The following is a 16,315-nucleotide window of genomic DNA, read 5'->3' as shown; positions in this document are numbered from 1 at the left end:
TGCCATCAGCTTGGGTGGATCCCAGAAATGTCTGATTGGCCACTGGGTGCAACAAGATACTGCATTGGATTAAGCTTTGAACTGAACCAGCAGCAGGACTCTTGTAATGCTCTTGTCAGCAGCAAAGTTCAGGCCAAACTCTCACTCACCACGTGACCCATGTCAAACTTTGGAGTAGAAACTTTGTTTCCTCCCAAACATGTTTATCTCCAACTCTGCTCCTGCCCCTCAGGCCACACAGAAACTTCAGGTTGTTGCAGAGATGAACTTCCTCCCCCTTATAATTATCAACATCATAGTGATTTATTCTGCCTTGTTCCTGAGGGAAAAGTTGACGCACAGAAGATCACCTGTGTCAGACACAGACTGAATCACGATTGAGAATAAGAGGGGTGGCATACATCTGTGTGAGGTTTAATGGCTCTGAAGCTATAGCTGACCACCACCCATATTGGATAAATGAGAATTTTTTTGCTTGTTCTGATGTAGCTGGCTATGGGGGAGAGAGGAACACTCACAAGAGAGGTGTAGCAGTCAGTCAGAATGAGATCCCAGATGCTGATGCTGCTCATTTTGCTTGAATCCTGCAGAAACCTGAAGGCAAAATGCCCCTTGAATCCAATCCGGGAAGGAATCAAAGCACAGAATTATTTCCAGACTGGCGACTTCCTCATTGGCGGGATAATATCTCCAAATCTGATTGCCCTACAACTTCCATACAACTTTTCGCAGCCCCCATTAACCAGGTTTAGGGATGAGTAAGTAATTATATGCAGAAGGATGTCACATTTTTCTACTACACCCCAATGGCTCCTGTTTACTAGGGAAATAGTCTCCATTTTAGGGGTGAGGACTCTGTGGTCTTCCAGATGTTGCGGGACTGCAGCTTCCATCACCCCTGATCACTGGCCATGCTGGCAAGGGCTGAAGGGAACTTGAGTTTCGCAGCAGCTAGTGGGTTGCATGTTCCCAGACGTGCTCTATTTTTACCTTCTGTGCAACTGTGTTGCTTGCTGAAGAACACAAGTGTATAAATGAACCTGATCAGGCATCAAAATGATTCACTGAATGATCACAGCTGCATTCATGAGATGAGTGGGACACTGGAGAAAATCCTGCTTTGTGTTCCTGGTATGCAGGTGTATGGGAAATAGCACTTTCTGAACACTTGACCCAATGCGGCAGAGTTTTTAATGGACACGTAAATGAAGCCAAATTTTAAGCATGTGCTTGTTCTTTACAGATCATATTAAGAAGCCAGCACAGTTATTGCAACCCCCTATAACACATGTATCTCTATGGAGAGGGCTAATTAAACAGTGAGCCTATTATGTATGTACATTAAGGTTACTTCCAATAACATATACTCCAAGTGTTGTGTTTGCTGTTCATGTTAAGTTATAGTATTACTGTTGAAAACCAAAACAAAACGTATTTAAACAGACAAAACAGAGGTCTTTTATGCTGATATGCTGTCTGAAATAACTTCCCAGGAGATATCAGCAGAATTAGTGTCTGCGACTGCCATTGCAATGAGACTGAAGAGTTCCCACAGGGAGAAATATGAATTACAAGGAAACTATCCTTCTGGAAGAAATGTTAGTTTAAGTGGACATTATCTCAAACTGGAACTACACAAGAAGCCCCCCTTTGATGCAGAATAAGACACGCAATTGCAAGCTTATCCAAGTTCAGTGCTTCTGGGGAATAATTTGGCTCCAGGGACATTTTCTCTGCTTCACTCCCCCCCCCCCCAGGCAAAAATCCACATTCCTAAGATTTCCCCCTCACTGCTGTGCCAGACACCTGAATTCACTTGCACAGGAGAGACGGAAGAAGATACATCCTTCTGATGGTTTCTCTCACAGAAAGACTGGTGGGAACTGACCTTTATTAAATAACAGCCCAATCCGAAGCATGCCTATTGAAAAAAAACCATACTAATCAAATAGAGCTTCTAAACAGACTTAGCTCTTCATTGCAGTTGGCTCTTTATGCAACTCCTTTGAAGCAGCCAATACGAGCCTTAGCAGCCATGTCCCCATATTTCTCACACATTCGGAAAGGAGAATGTTTTCTGCATTTTCCTTCTTTGAAGATGTGTGCTTCTCCTCTTTAGAAATCCTTATATTTTAATTCTTAAGTGGCAAATGTATTTTCATCTTGTAAGAAGGATATGTCTCTTCTCACCCTTCAAACAGACATACAGACTAGAGTCCCCATGTTGCAACAAGTGAAAATCCAGACAAAAAGATTTATTGGCAAAGTTTTGAGTTATTTTAAAGGAAATTCCAGTGATTTCCACCCACACACTGTTTCCAACTGCTGTTTTACTGCTATGTCTGTATGGCAGCCCTAATGCAGACCATGATTTAGGGAATCAAATACTATTTATTTTCATTAGGTGGTGAATGGTTTGACACTTTTTATTTCCTTGATTTCTTACAGATTGCCATATAGGTTCTACTGGCATATCTCGTCCTTCTTGTTCACCATCCAAGAGATCAACCAGGATCCCAGGCTCTTACCCAACATCACCCTGGGCTACAGCCTCTATGAGAACTATTACAATGCAAGGATCACTTCCGACGCCACGCTAGACCTGCTTGCAGGTGGGGAAATCAATATTCCAAACTATCGCTGTGGAAAATGGAATAATATCTTGGCTGTTCTTGAAGGAGCCAATTCCATCATCTCCAAAGTGATTTCAACCACGTCAGGCATGTACAAAATCCCACAGGTATGAAGGGTGGGGCATGGAGGGACACAAAAGAGGTTCAGCAGCAAAATGAATTCACTTTATCGTCAGCAGGTTCAAAAAGAGGCATCAAAGAGGGAGAAAATGCTGAGCTATGTTAAGCTAGATAGCTCAGTTGGTTAGAGTGTGGTGCTGCCAACGTCAAGGTTCATAGAATCATAGAATCATAGAGTTGGAAGAGACCACAAGGGCCATCAAGTCCAACCCCCTGCCAAGCAGGAAACAAAGGTTGCAGGCTTGATCCCCGTATGGGACAGCTTCATTGCAGGGGGGAAGACAACATGAACCTCAGGGTCACTTCCAACTCTATGATTCTAAAGTTTATTCCCTGTTTAGGGAAGCTTTTAATGTTTAATACGTTATTGTATTTTAGTATTCTGTTGGAAGCCGCCCAGAGTGGCTGGGCAATCCTCGCCAGATGAGCGGGGTATAAATAATAAATTATTATTATTATTATTATTATTATTATTATTATTATTATTATTATTATTAACACGGAGACTTTGCTAGGGTAGCAGCCTCCCAAAGTTTCAAAATAAAACTAACAGCCCCAGTCAGCACAACATTTGTTAGGTATTAAGTATTTCAGGCTATTCCTGTACTTTCCTCTGAAAACAAAACACTGTAGTTTTCTTCCAGATCAGTTATGGCTTTGTATCTGGGGTTGTTGATGAGAACACCAAAGTCCCTTTTGTCTACCGTACGGTCCCCAATGAAGAAGTTCAGTACATGGCGATTGTAAAGTTCCTCCAGCATTTTGGATGGACGTGGATCGGCCTCTTTGCTCCAGACAGTGAGAATGGAGAAAGGTTCTTGAGTGCCATGACATCTCTGCTGGCCAGCAATGAAATTTGTGTTTCCTTCTCATTAACAATACCAGAAAAGAATGAACTTAGGATACTGACACAAAGTGAAGTAATTGCCCTACGGAGACAGACCGATGTATTCCTTTACTATGTCAACGTTCATACAGCACTGCGTGTCATCATGCAACTACAAGAAGAACAAGAGAAACGAATTGGGCCAAAAGTATGGCTCACAACAGCTTTTCAAGACCTTGACATAAATGTATTCCTTTACTATGTTAGCAGTAGTAGGTTAGTGCCTTTAATCATGGAACTACAACGAGAATACCAGAAACAAATTGGGCCAAAAGTATGGCTCACAACAGCTTTTCAAGACATTGACCTGAATTTGCTTTACTGTCCCAAGATCTTGAAGTATATCTATCAGGGGATGATTAGCTGCTTGTGCTTAAAATGGTGCCCCTTCAGAGTTTGTGCAGCCCCACAAACCTCTGTGTGTGACAGAGCTCCTCAGACATGTCTGCTCTAGTCACTGTTAGAGTCCGACAGTGGCTGTTTGCGGAAACGCCTCCAACAAAGAAGTTCCTTAACGGAAACACGTCTCCTGGACTCACGACGTGACAGCTTCCGACGAAGCATGGGTCTCCCTGCAACTGCTTCTGACACCTCCCCACTATTTTCACTGGACGTGTCTCTCACCCCTTTCTCCCCCCTGCTTCCTGCCTGCGCTGCTGCATCTCTCTCAGTATCCCTGAGATCCTCCTCCAGAGACCCCGCGCTCCCCCTGCTGGTCCCTGCTTTGGCTGTTGAGTCTCTCCCAGTCTCTGGGAGCCCTATCACCTCCTTTCCCTCTGATGTCAGTTCCCTGACATCCACCTCCCCTCCAGGGCCCCCTTCCCCCCCGCCCCCTCCCTCTCCTCTGGGCGGTGAGGAGCTGAAACCCCGAAACGACTCCTCTTCATCTTCCGACGTCTCGAACATCTCCCTCCATCGGTCTTTGTTCCGACTCGCTGAATCCTCCTCCACCTCGGAATCAGAGAACCCCTCCAACTCCTCTTCTTCGTCTGTGGTGGCGAAGTATTCCCTCCGGAACCTCGCCACTGGCTGGGGTTTTCGAGGGAATCTCTGATGAAAAGTTTCAATTAGAACCTCGTCATCTACATCCTCTGCCCTGACCCAGGTGTTTTCCGACTCCGGTTCCCCTTCCCACATTACCAAATACTCTACTTGCTCTCCTTTCCACCTGGAATCTAGGATCTCCGCTGCATGGTAGCTGTGTTCTTTTTCCTCCATCGCTGGTCCCCTATTGCCCCTCCCCTCTCTGTCCCCTATATACGGTGACAGCAACGATCTGTGGAACACTGGGTGCAACTTCATGTGGTTCGGTAACCGGAGTCTGAAAGCCACTGGGTTGACCTGTTGCGTGACTTCAAATGGGCCCAGTCTTTTGGGTCTTAACTTCTTACAACCTCCTTTAAATGGTAACCCTTGGGTGGACAGCCACACCTGGTCTCCCACCCTAATGCTTTCCCCTTCCCTTCTGGTTTTGTCTGCCTGCCTCTTATATTCCTCCTTCGCCCGGTTTAAATTAAGTTGGAGTTGGCGATGGATCGCTTCCATTTCTTCAACGAACTGTTCTGCTGCTGGAACGCTCCAGTTCTCCCCCTCCCCCCCTGGGAAGGCTCGGGGATGACACCCGTGATTGGCCAAAAAAGGGCTCATCCCCGTGGACACGTTCTCTGCATTGTTGTAAGCAAATTCTGCCAACGCCAGCTTCTCCACCCAATCATTCTCTCTGTCATTAACATAACACCTCAAATATTGCTGGAGGACACCATTAGCTCTTTCCGCCTGCCCGTTGGTTTCTGGATGACGGGCAGTAGAGAAATTAACCTCTACATGCAGTAAGCTCATGAGCTTCCTCCAGAACCTGGAAGTAAATTGTTTCCCTCGGTCCGAAACCACCCTCAAGGGGGCGCCATGCAACCTAAACACATTTTCCACAAACAATTTGGCGGTTTCTTCTGCTGTGACCGCATGTGAGCAGGCTATAAAGTGGGCCATCTTGGTTAACAGATCTACCACCACCATAATGGCTGTTTTCCCTTTGGACCTGGGCAGATCAGTCATAAAATCTATTGCCACTGCCTCCCACGGTCTTTCCGGCGTGGGTAGTGGTTCTAATAAACCTGCCGGTGCCCGCCTCTCCCCCTTGGCTCGTTGGCATCGGTCACACCCTCTCACATATTCACGCACATCTTCCCTGACCTTGGGCCACCAGAATTCCCTGGTAACCAGCCACATGGTTTTGTGTTGCCCAAAATGCCCTGCTGTGGGGTTATCGTGCAGTTGCTTGAGTACCTTTTCCCTCAATTCCCCTTCAGGTATGTATAACGCTCCCTTGTAGTACAACGCCCCATTTCTCTCCTCAAAACCCCCGGGTTTGTCTCCCTCCCTCCTAAGACTCCTGAGTTTGTCCTGGGCGTATTCATCCTGCCCCGTTCCCTCTACCAGTTCCCTTTGCCCCACCAATGCCGCCCCACACACCCAGCGGTCCTCGGGAATGACATGGGTCTCTTCGGGTACACCCTCTCCCTCCAAATATTCAGGTTTGCGTGAGAGAGCGTCCGCCCTAACGTTCTCCGGGCCTGGTACGTAACAAATCTCAAAGTTAAATTTGGAGAACTCCTGGGCCCATCTCAACTGCCGTTGGTTGAGCACTCGCGCAGTTCTCCAATACTCTAGATTCTTATGGTCCGTGCACACTTGCACCTTCTGTTGTGCACCAATTAGTAGGTGCCTCCATCTCCGGAAGGCCTCATAAATTGCAAGAAGTTCCCGGTCGTACACCGTGTAGTTCCTCTCAGACTTGTTCAGCTTCCGCGAAAAGAAGGCACACGGTCGCCACTCAGACCCCTCCTTCCCCGGCTGCAGAAGAAGCACCGCCCCTATGGCTCTGTCCGACGCGTCTGTTTCGACCCTCAGCTTTTTTTGTAAATCCACATGTAGAAGTTGTTCGTCAGAGGCGAAGGCCCTTTTCAGTTCCTCAAACGCTCGCTCCGCCTCCCCCGTCCAAACAAACTTCTTTTTGCTGCTGAGACAGTCCGTGATGGGCGCCGTCAGGTGGGCGAAGTTGCGGATGAACTTACGATAAAAGTTTCCAAACCCTAGGAACCTCTGCACATCCTTCTTGGTCTTGGGTGTTTTCCATTCCAGCACCGCTTGAACCTTGCCGGGGTCCATGGCCAACCCCTTATCTGACAAGCGGTACCCCAGGAATTCCACCTCCTTGGTATGAAACTGACACTTCTCCAGTTTCACCCACAGTCTGTTGGCTTGCAGCCTGCTCAACACTTCTCTGACGTCTCTCACATGTTGCTCCTCATTCTCCGAATACACCAACACGTCATCTAAGAAGGCCACGCAATTCTTGTAGAGCAAAGGCCCCAGTACGTGGTTCATGAAAGCTTGAAAACACGCGGAGCCTGTTTGTAATCCAAAAGGCATAACTAAGTATTCAAATGCCCCCAAAGGGGTGAACATGGTGGTCTTCCATTCATCCCCTTTCCTTATACGTATCAGGTTGTACGCCCCCCTTAGGTCCAGCTTTGTAAAAATCTTTCCCTTCCGCACCCTGGTCAAAATATCATCAATCCTGGGCATAGGAAAAGCCGCCGGCTCTGTCACTGCATTTAGGGCCCGAAAGTCACATACCAGCCTCGGCTTGTCCGTGTTTTTTTTGTCCACAAAAAACACTGGGCTACCCCCCGCTGCCTTGGACTCTCTGATGAAGCCCCTCTTCAGGTTCTTGTCAATGAACGCTCGCAACTCCTGCATCTCCCTGTCTGACATGGCATACAACTTGCCTACAGGAAGCTGTGCTCCAGGGAGTAAATTGATCTGGCAATCAAAGGGTCTATGCGGAGGTAGTTGGTCAGCTTCCTTCTCGCTGAACACGTCGCTGAGATCAGCATACTGTGGTGGCACCTTCCCCTTCTCCACTACTTCAGTCCCTGCCAGGGTGGCTTGGGCCCCTGCTGACCCCTTTTCCCCCCTGCAGTGTTCTAAGCAATGTGCGGAACCGAAGGAAACCACTCTTTGATGCCAGCCCACCAGCGGATCATGTAGGGCTAGCCAGCTCATTCCCAAAATAATGGGAGCACCTCCCAAGGTGGCCACATTAAACGCTATCAGTTCTGTGTGCCTTGCCACCCTCATTATCATTGGGATGGTCTGCAAGCTGACTCCTCCTCCCAACAGTTCCCTGCCATCGATCGTGGTCACCTGCAGGGGGTTGCTTAAAGGGATAGTCTGTATCTGGTGTTCAGCAGCAAACTCCTTGCTCATAAAATTGCAGGAGCTGCCTGAGTCCAACAGTGCCTTTATTTTTAGGGGGTGTCCATTTTGCAGCTCTAGCGACACTTCAATCACTAGAGCCGGTCGAGGAGCTTCTGGCACTGGCACTTGGGGAAGGGGCACTTTCACTGCTCTTTGGCCTGGCTGCAGTGCCCTGATGGCAACCAGGCGTTGGCTTTTACCTGCTCCGTTTCTCCCTGCTCTTCCCCCTCAACAGCCCCCACCATTCCTTGCCATTCCTTCCTCTGGGGGCAGACTCTGGCAAAGTGGCCTGGCTGTTGGCAGAGATAGCATTTCCGGGCTCCCTTTCCCTCCTTCTTCGCCCCCTCACTGGGCTTTGAAACTGCGCGCGCGCGGGCTGTTCCGATTTCCATCGGCTCTGCCGGCGGGAAAGCTGGCTCAGGAATGTCTGGAATGCGTAACTCCTTCCAACGTTCCCCTCTCCCTTCCCGCCTCTCCAAGGCTCTTGCCTCCTGGCGCGCTCCAATGGTCAGCGCAGATTTGGTCAGCTGATCCATAGACACCGCCCTGGGGCTCCTGGCCAGCTCGTCTTTCACAGCTGAAGAAAGACCTTCTTCAAATAGCATCTGAATGGGTGCTGCCGATAAATCCCACCCCAATCTGTGAATCAGCATGGTAAATTCAGTCCAGTACTCACGGACAGATCTGCTTCCCTGCTTGCAAGCCATTAACTGTCTGCGCACCAACCCTTCCTCAATGTCGCTGGAAAACATGATATCCATTGCACGAAAAAATTTCATAGTGTCCTTTAGGATATCGTTGTGCGTTGCCATCAGGGGTCGAACCCAGTCTCGCGCGCCCTTCTCAAGATGCCCAATTACAAAAGCAACTCGAGATTCCTCATCAGGGAACTCATCAAACTGGACATTCAGGGCATATTGCATTTCAGTCCTAAAGGCATGGTAATCCTTGGGGTCCCCCCCAAACTTCTGCACCAATCCTGGTACCTTTCTGGGGAACTGAGTGGTTCTCCCCTTCTTGTCTGCATCTTGAGCCCTCCTCTCCTCGAGCCTCGCCGTCTGCAGCGCCAGTTGGACCTCCAATGCTCGGCATCTTTCTTCCAAGCTTGGATCAGCTCCTCCCCCTGCTCCTCCGGCTCCGGCTGGGTCGCTCATGATGCTTTCTCCTGCACAGGCAGCGTACAGAGACTGTCGGACTGCTATCGGGGGATGATTAGCTGCTTGTGCTTAAAATGGTGCCCCTTCAGAGTTTGTGCAGCCCCACAAACCTCTGTGTGTGACAGAGCTCCTCAGACATGTCTGCTCTAGTCACTGTTAGAGTCCGACAGTGGCTGTTTGCGGAAACGCCTCCAACAAAGAAGTTCCTTAACGGAAACACGTCTCCTGGACTCACGACGTGACAGCTTCCGACGAAGCATGGGTCTCCCTGCAACTGCTTCTGACACCTCCCCACTATTTTCACTGGACGTGTCTCTCACCCCTTTCTCCCCCCTGCTTCCTGCCTGCGCTGCTGCATCTCTCTCAGTATCCCTGAGATCCTCCTCCAGAGACCCCGCGCTCCCCCTGCTGGTCCCTGCTTTGGCTGTTGAGTCTCTCCCAGTCTCTGGGAGCCCTATCACCTCCTTTCCCTCTGATGTCAGTTCCCTGACAATATCCATGGTTCATTTTCCTTTGTAATGAAGACCAAAATAAGGGGCAAACGTGACTGCTGTAAATCAGAGTCCTATCTTCTTAATCTTTTGCAGCAAAAAGCATTTAGTTGTTCATATTCAAAGCACGTCCTCGCTGTGAGAGGTTGGACAAGATGCAGAGATGTGGAGAATCCGGAGGTGCCGTCTGAAGAGGAGCTGCAGACTGTTCTGTCTCAAGACAGCCACAGAACATACTTCAGTGTCCAAATCATGGCGCATGCTTTAAATGTTGCCTGTTCATCCAGATCAAAGCAGATGTTGATGGCGGGTGGAGGAGACCAGTTGGCATGTCAAAGGCTCCAGCCATGGCAGGTATTTCCTTTCCCTTTCTAGAAATCAAAGTTCTTTCTACCAACACTACAATAATCATTCTCATTGATTTAGACATGAATGCAACAGTGAGGAAAAGGTTTTTGTTTTATTTATTTAGATTTAGATTCTTTTTTTAGGCTCCTGCTGGAAAATATATACACAATGTGTATTTCATAAAATATCAAGGTGGTCTACTGCAATAAAAAACATAAGACCTTATAATAAAACCAAAAGAAGCCAAAACATTTAAAAACAGACATCATTCCACTTTGAGGGTGTCTGTTTAGTCTTGCCAGTAGGAGAAGTTGTGGCACAACAGGTGTTTGAGTTCCAAGGAAGCAGGGATGAGGCATCTAAAATGCCTTCTAAGTTCTGGTGTTTAGTCCTCTGTAGATTCCAACGAGGCTAGGTATGCCAGGACTTAGGAGATCAAAGGGAGAAGGGATGAGATGTCCAAAATGCTTTGAAATGCTGGTGTTTTCCCTGTCATTCCAGCTTCACCCTCTCTTAAGAGAAACCCGGTTGTTGAACACTTCTATGGGCGGACTGTATTTGGGTGAGGATGGGGAGCTGCCAATCATGTTTGATATTGAGAATTGGGTGGTGCTTCCCAATGAGTCTTGTGTTAGAGTGAAAATTGGGAGTATAGAGAGAGAGGCACCCACTGACTTCAAGCTCACCATTAACCCAGAAGCTATTGTGTGGCCCAAGTGGTTCAACCAGGTAAGAGCCCCTTTATTCCACATGATACAGATGAAGATCTAGTAATCTGTTGAATATTTCCAAGAGGAATTCAAGTATAATCTTTTGGAAGTTTGGCTGATGCTTTCATTATAATTAACTAAGTAAATTATTAAATGTGTATAATACTTTTCATGTGCAGATACACACACACTTGTATGTATGTATTTGTGTTTATTTGTTTGTATGTATGTAATTTTTTCATTTATTGTGGGAGCCTTTTTTGAAGAAGCTGATTGAGCTGAACAATATGGTATTTTGCTTCATGGTAAATCCAGCCCGGCCCTGCGAGATCTTGTGAGAACATCACAGAGCTCACGCAAGAGCATCCTGGAGCCCAGTGAGCAAAACAGAGAGCTTGGGAGTAAGGCCTGATTGGCATGCCAGCTCCGGAAGGTCAGGATGGTTGTGCAGGAGCTGTTCTAAGGGGGTTATTCAAATACAGTGGAATTTTGGTTCTGGAACTTAATACATTCCAGAAGTCCGCTCAACTCCCCAAACTGTTTGAAAACCAAGGAACGGCTTCCGATTGGCTGCGGGAACTTCATGCACTCAATTGAAAGCCGCCGCAGACATTTGTCTTCCGAAAAATGTTTACAAACCAGAACCCTTGCTTCCGGGTTTGCAGCGTTTGGGAGCTGATATGTTTGGGAGCCAAGCCATTCAGGAACCAAGGTACCACTGCATATACATTTCTGCATATACTACTCCTTCCTCTGAATGTAACTCCTGCATAAGATGTGATCACACTCTATATTTAAATACTGCTCTTCATCAGAGTGTTTTATTGCTGCTGTTCTGGGATGCGGTTTTTCTTTTCCTTTCTTTTGTTTCTGCATCTTTTGCTGTGTGCCTAGATAACTTGTTGGGTTGTTTCCAAACTCTATGAATCAACTCCATAGACACAAATTCTCCTGGCACACAAATACTTCCCCTGAATGTACCTAATTTTTTATTAATATCATACTGTGCTTCATTCCAGTTGTTCAAAGACCTATGGACTAATACCTTTTTCAGTACGTTTCCAAGCACAATTCATAGTGTTGGTGCTGACCGTTAAAGCCCTAAACCGCCTCAGCCCAGTATATCTGAAGGATTGTCTCCACCCCCATCGTTCAGCCCGGATACTGAGCTCCACGTCCGAGGGCCTTCTGGTGGCAGTGGCGTAGCATGGGGGGGTGCCAGGGGTGCCGGCCGTACCGGGCGCAACATCTGGGGGGGCGCGCTCGCTGCCTCCGGAGTCGCCGAAGAGCCTCGGGCGCAGGCTGTAGCGGAGCCGCATGTCTCGCGGAACCAACGAGCTGTGCGCGCGTCCGGGCTGAAGGCGCCCGGCAGGCAGCGGCTCTCAGCGCTCGCCGCGGAGGACGCGCCAGTCAGCCCCTCCTCACAGCCCCGCCTCCGCCGGTGCTGCTGCAGCTGCTGGGCCGTTGCATTTTCCTCGCCTCTCTGCCCCCCTCCTCCTCCGGGCAAGCGGCGTCGTTTGGGCGGCAGCGCCAGCGGCAACTCGCAGGTTAGGGGTTAGGGGGGGCGCAAATTACTTGCCTTGCCCCGGGTTAGGGGGCGCAAATTACTTGCGTTGCCCTGGGTGCTGACAACTCACGCTACGCCGCTGTCTGGTGGTTCCCTCCCTGCAAGAAGTTAGGTTACAGGGAACAAGGCAGAGGGCCTTCTCAGTAGTGGTGCCTGCCCCGTGGAACGCCCTCCCATCAGATGTCAAGGAAATAAACAACTACCTGACTTTTAGAAGACATCTGAAGGCAGCCATGTTTAGGGAAGATCTTAATGATTTATGTTTTAATGTACTTCTAATCTTTTGTTGAAAGCCGCCCAGAGTGGCTGGGGAAACCCAGCCAGATGGGTGGGGTATAAATAAATAATTATTGTTACAAAAGTAAACACAGTAGGGGGGTTTCCGTTCTACATCAAGCATAGGAGCCAATTCCTAGGAACTTTGGGGGCTTTGGCCCCCACAATAAAATATTTGAGGGAGCTGGGACCCCATAAAGTTGATGGGCATCGATTATGTGTTGTGGGGCTTACCTGGGCCCCCACAATATTTTATTCAACTTGGCACCCCTGACATCAAGGGTGTTTTTATATATATATATATATTTTTTAAATTTCCATTTACCAAACCAATCATATCATATCATATTAATTATTCCAAATTATATCAACACATATCACAAAGTCCTAATATTAAACCAAATTTTAAATTTTTTTGTGGGGGGTTAGGGTTAGGCATTGCTGTGTTTCTTTGATGTAGTCCTTTGTTCATTCCGTCCCATCGCTCTGTCTTCTCCGTGGTAAATTTATTTAGCAGATAATACACTCCTGACCTCGCTCGAAACATGTGCATTTACTTCTCCATTTTTTTAAAAATTATCTTAAGCAACGCAGCTAGTTTCGCTCCTGAAAGTAGCGTCCAGGAGCTCCAGAACTCGCACAAGTGCTTTTCGCTCAGTGCCCCCACCCCTCCTTTTTTCAAACTCGGGGGTGATTTATGGACAACCACGGATGAGACAGCATCTTCCCACCCCCTGGGAAGATGAGGGAGACTGATATACTCCCCATAATCAGCCTCTAATTATCTCGTGCGAGCCGGATAGATGGTATTGTCGGCCATCTTCCAAGGCAAGACACAGCAGGGAGGCTTCGTTTCTACTTTAAGCATAGGAGCCAACTCCTAGGAGCTGTGGGGGATTTGGCCCCCACAATAAAATATTGGAGGGGGCTGGGGCCCCATAAAGTTGATGGGCATCGATTATGTGTTGTGCGGCTTACCTGGGCGCCCACAAATATTTTTTTCAAGTTGGCACCCCTGACATCAAGGGTGCTTACTTGTGGGACTGGAGACCCTACTGGGTTCTTTCCAGACTCTGTGAGTGACTTCCATATGCACAAATATTGCTGACACTTCCCCTTTAATGTGCCATCTTTTCTTTATGGCTAGACTGTGCCTCACGCCAGGTGTACCAAAAGGTGTCGCCCAGGATATGCCAAGGTGGTTCAAGAAGGAAAGCCGGTTTGCTGCTACGCTTGTGTTCCATGTGGGGAAGGGACCATATCTACACAGGAAGGTGGGTGACACCACAGGAGACGGAATTTGTTGGGAGAATATGAATAGGGCAACATATCAGTCGGAAACTTTCTGTGAAGATTCTAAAGACATATTTGGATGCATTTTTAATCCCCTTCCAGGAAGTAATTTGAAAGAAATGACTTGCAGGAAGCGATCTCTCGGATGCCAGTTGGGTTTAGCCTGCCCTGCCCATAAGGCACAGCTTTGGCTATTTTATACCAAGCCTTCTAGAATCAGAGAACCAGAACCATCCTCACAAAAGGAAATTAAAAATGTCTTCAAAATAAACGAGAAATAGTGAAAATCGCAAATATTTATTTAAAAGAGAGAAAGCATGATGCACAATAATAAAAATAAATTAGGTGAGCATTCCATTCCATTGCATTGTAGAACAATAAAAAATTATTGAATTTCAGCAGGAAGTTATTGGATATCCCAGGCAAGGAGTTTAAGAACAGCTGTAGCAGCTTGGAAGAGAGGAGATCAAGGATATTAAAAATAAATAAATCATAAGTTGTGTGTCCTTGTTTCTCAGTTTGATCCTTTTACATGGTTTGCATGTTTTGTGGTATTTCGTTCATTGTGGCTTGCTGTTGTTTATTGATTATTGATTGGTAATTCTTTATTGTACATGATAAGTGATAGCTGTTTATTATTTGCGGACACTTTATTAAATTTTATTGTTTACTATTCCTTAGTATTATTATTGAATAGTATTGAATTTTGCTTAATTTGATATGTTGCTTATTTTAAAGTTATGCTTTTATTATGACTTTTTGTTTGTGTGTATTACACTTGTGATCTTTGCTGTCTATTTTGTTGTTTCTTCAGCTTGTAACCCTCCTTCTGCATAGCAATATAGAAAGGCAGTATACAAATTAAAAGTGAAATGAAATATGGAAATGAAGCGGTGTTACTGCCGGAAAACTATCGCATAAGGAAATGCAGCAAAAAGCTTCCCTTTCTTACAATACATTCTCATTTTCTGATATCTCCCATATGAGTGCATTTCTTGACATGTAATAGAATATGTCTGTAAGTAAAGCCAAAGCCATTCCTTTTCTCCTCTTCAGATACAGAGCGTTGCAACAAATGTCCAGAAGAACAATATCCAAACAAGGACCGAGATCACTGCATTCCGAGGATTATCACTTTCCTATCATATAAAGAATATTTGGGGATTATCCTGACGTCTTTGGCTCTCTTCCTGTCCTTAACCACAGGCTTTGTTGTAGGGATCTTCATTAAATACAAGGAAACTCCAATAGTCAAAGCCAACAACAGGGACCTCTCCTACATCCTCCTTGTCTCCCTCCTGCTGTCCTTTTTGTCCTCCTTCCTCTTCCTTGGCCGTCCCAGGAAATTCACCTGCCTCCTTCGACAAACGGCCTTCAGCACCATCTTCTCAGTTGCTGTATCTTCTTTGCTGTCCAAAACCATCATGGTGGTGCTGGCCTTCCTGGCCACAAAGCCAGGGAACAGGGTGAGGAGATGGTTAGGGAAAAGTCTGGCCAACTCCATTGTCATTTCCTGCTCCAGTGTCCAAATGGTCATTTGCATCATTTGGCTGTGTATCTCTCCCCCATTCCCAGACTCTGACAAGCATTCCCAGGCTGGAGAGATCACCCTGCAATGCAATGAAGGGTCTGTTGGGATGTTTTATGCTGCCCTGGGTTACATGGGCTTCCTGGCTGCCATCTGTTTCACGGTGGCTTTCGTGGCCAGGAAGCTGCCTGGGGCCTTCAATGAAGCCAAGCTGATCACCTTCAGCATGCTGGTCTTCTGCAGCGTTTGGGTCTCCTTTGTGCCCACCTACCTGAGCACAAAGGGGAAATACATGGTAGCTGTGCAGATCTTCTCTATCTTGGCTTCCAGTGCTGGGCTTCTGGGCTGCATCTTCATTCCCAAATGCTACATTCTTGTGCTGAGGCCTGATCTGAACACAAAGGAACACCTGGCCACAAAAACTAAAGTTGTTGTCTGATTCTTAACTGTATTCCACCATAGTAGCGATGAAACACACAGAGTTGCCTTGGGAATGAATGTTTCTCCTTAGATAAAGTTTGCTCTTCATTTTTCATTCATCTTTAATGATGAAAGGGAATCATTGAATCACATCCCTGGAGAGTTTCTGGACATACAACTTTTAGGGATAACCCTACCTGTAGAGTCTCCTGGAGTGCAGCCTCCCTCTTCATACATAATTATCCTTCCCTACCATATCCAGTTTGTACTTTGACATGACCCAACTTCCTTTCTTTCTGAGTTCATAACCTAAGCCTAAATAATAACTTAGTGTAACTTGAAATTCTGCTTCTAGTATTAAAATCAGCAACTGAAAAACGGAATCTCACTTGAGTGTATTAATGCTTGAGGGAACCACCAGAAGGCCCTGGAGCTGGACCTCAGTATCTGGTCTGGACGATGGGTGTGGAGACACTCCTTTAGCTATACAGGGCCAATGTCATTTAGGGTTTTCAAGGTCGGCATCAACAAATGAATGTGACAGCTGTCTGTTTGGTGGGAGTGAGAGGGGCACCATGATAGCTGGAGCCAGAGACAATGATGGACAAGAACCACCACTTGTA

At 46.9% G+C, this 16,315-nt stretch overlaps 1 protein-coding gene across 1 annotated transcript; it reads left to right on the top strand.

Moving 5' to 3' along the window:
- Nucleotides 1–479: 479 nt before the first annotated feature.
- LOC309524656 (vomeronasal type-2 receptor 26-like) lies at nt 480–15,966 on the top strand. The gene is made up of 7 exons (XM_082209490.1): nt 480–758; nt 2,449–2,740; nt 3,398–3,841; nt 9,542–9,904; nt 10,400–10,627; nt 13,599–13,725; nt 14,801–15,966. Exons 1-7 carry the CDS (start codon nt 544–546, stop codon nt 15,709–15,711), a joined length of 2,580 nt encoding a protein of 859 aa, XP_082065616.1. The 5' UTR covers nt 480–543; the 3' UTR covers nt 15,712–15,966.
- The last annotated feature ends 349 nt before the right edge of the window (nt 15,967–16,315 follow it).

The sequence above is a fragment of the Podarcis vaucheri genome, assembly GCF_965113315.1.
Source record: "Podarcis vaucheri genome assembly, chromosome: 2".
Classification (NCBI taxonomy): Eukaryota; Metazoa; Chordata; class Lepidosauria; order Squamata; family Lacertidae; genus Podarcis; species Podarcis vaucheri.
Note: the sequence above shows the minus strand (reverse complement) of the source record. Positions and strands in the feature narration are given on the sequence as shown.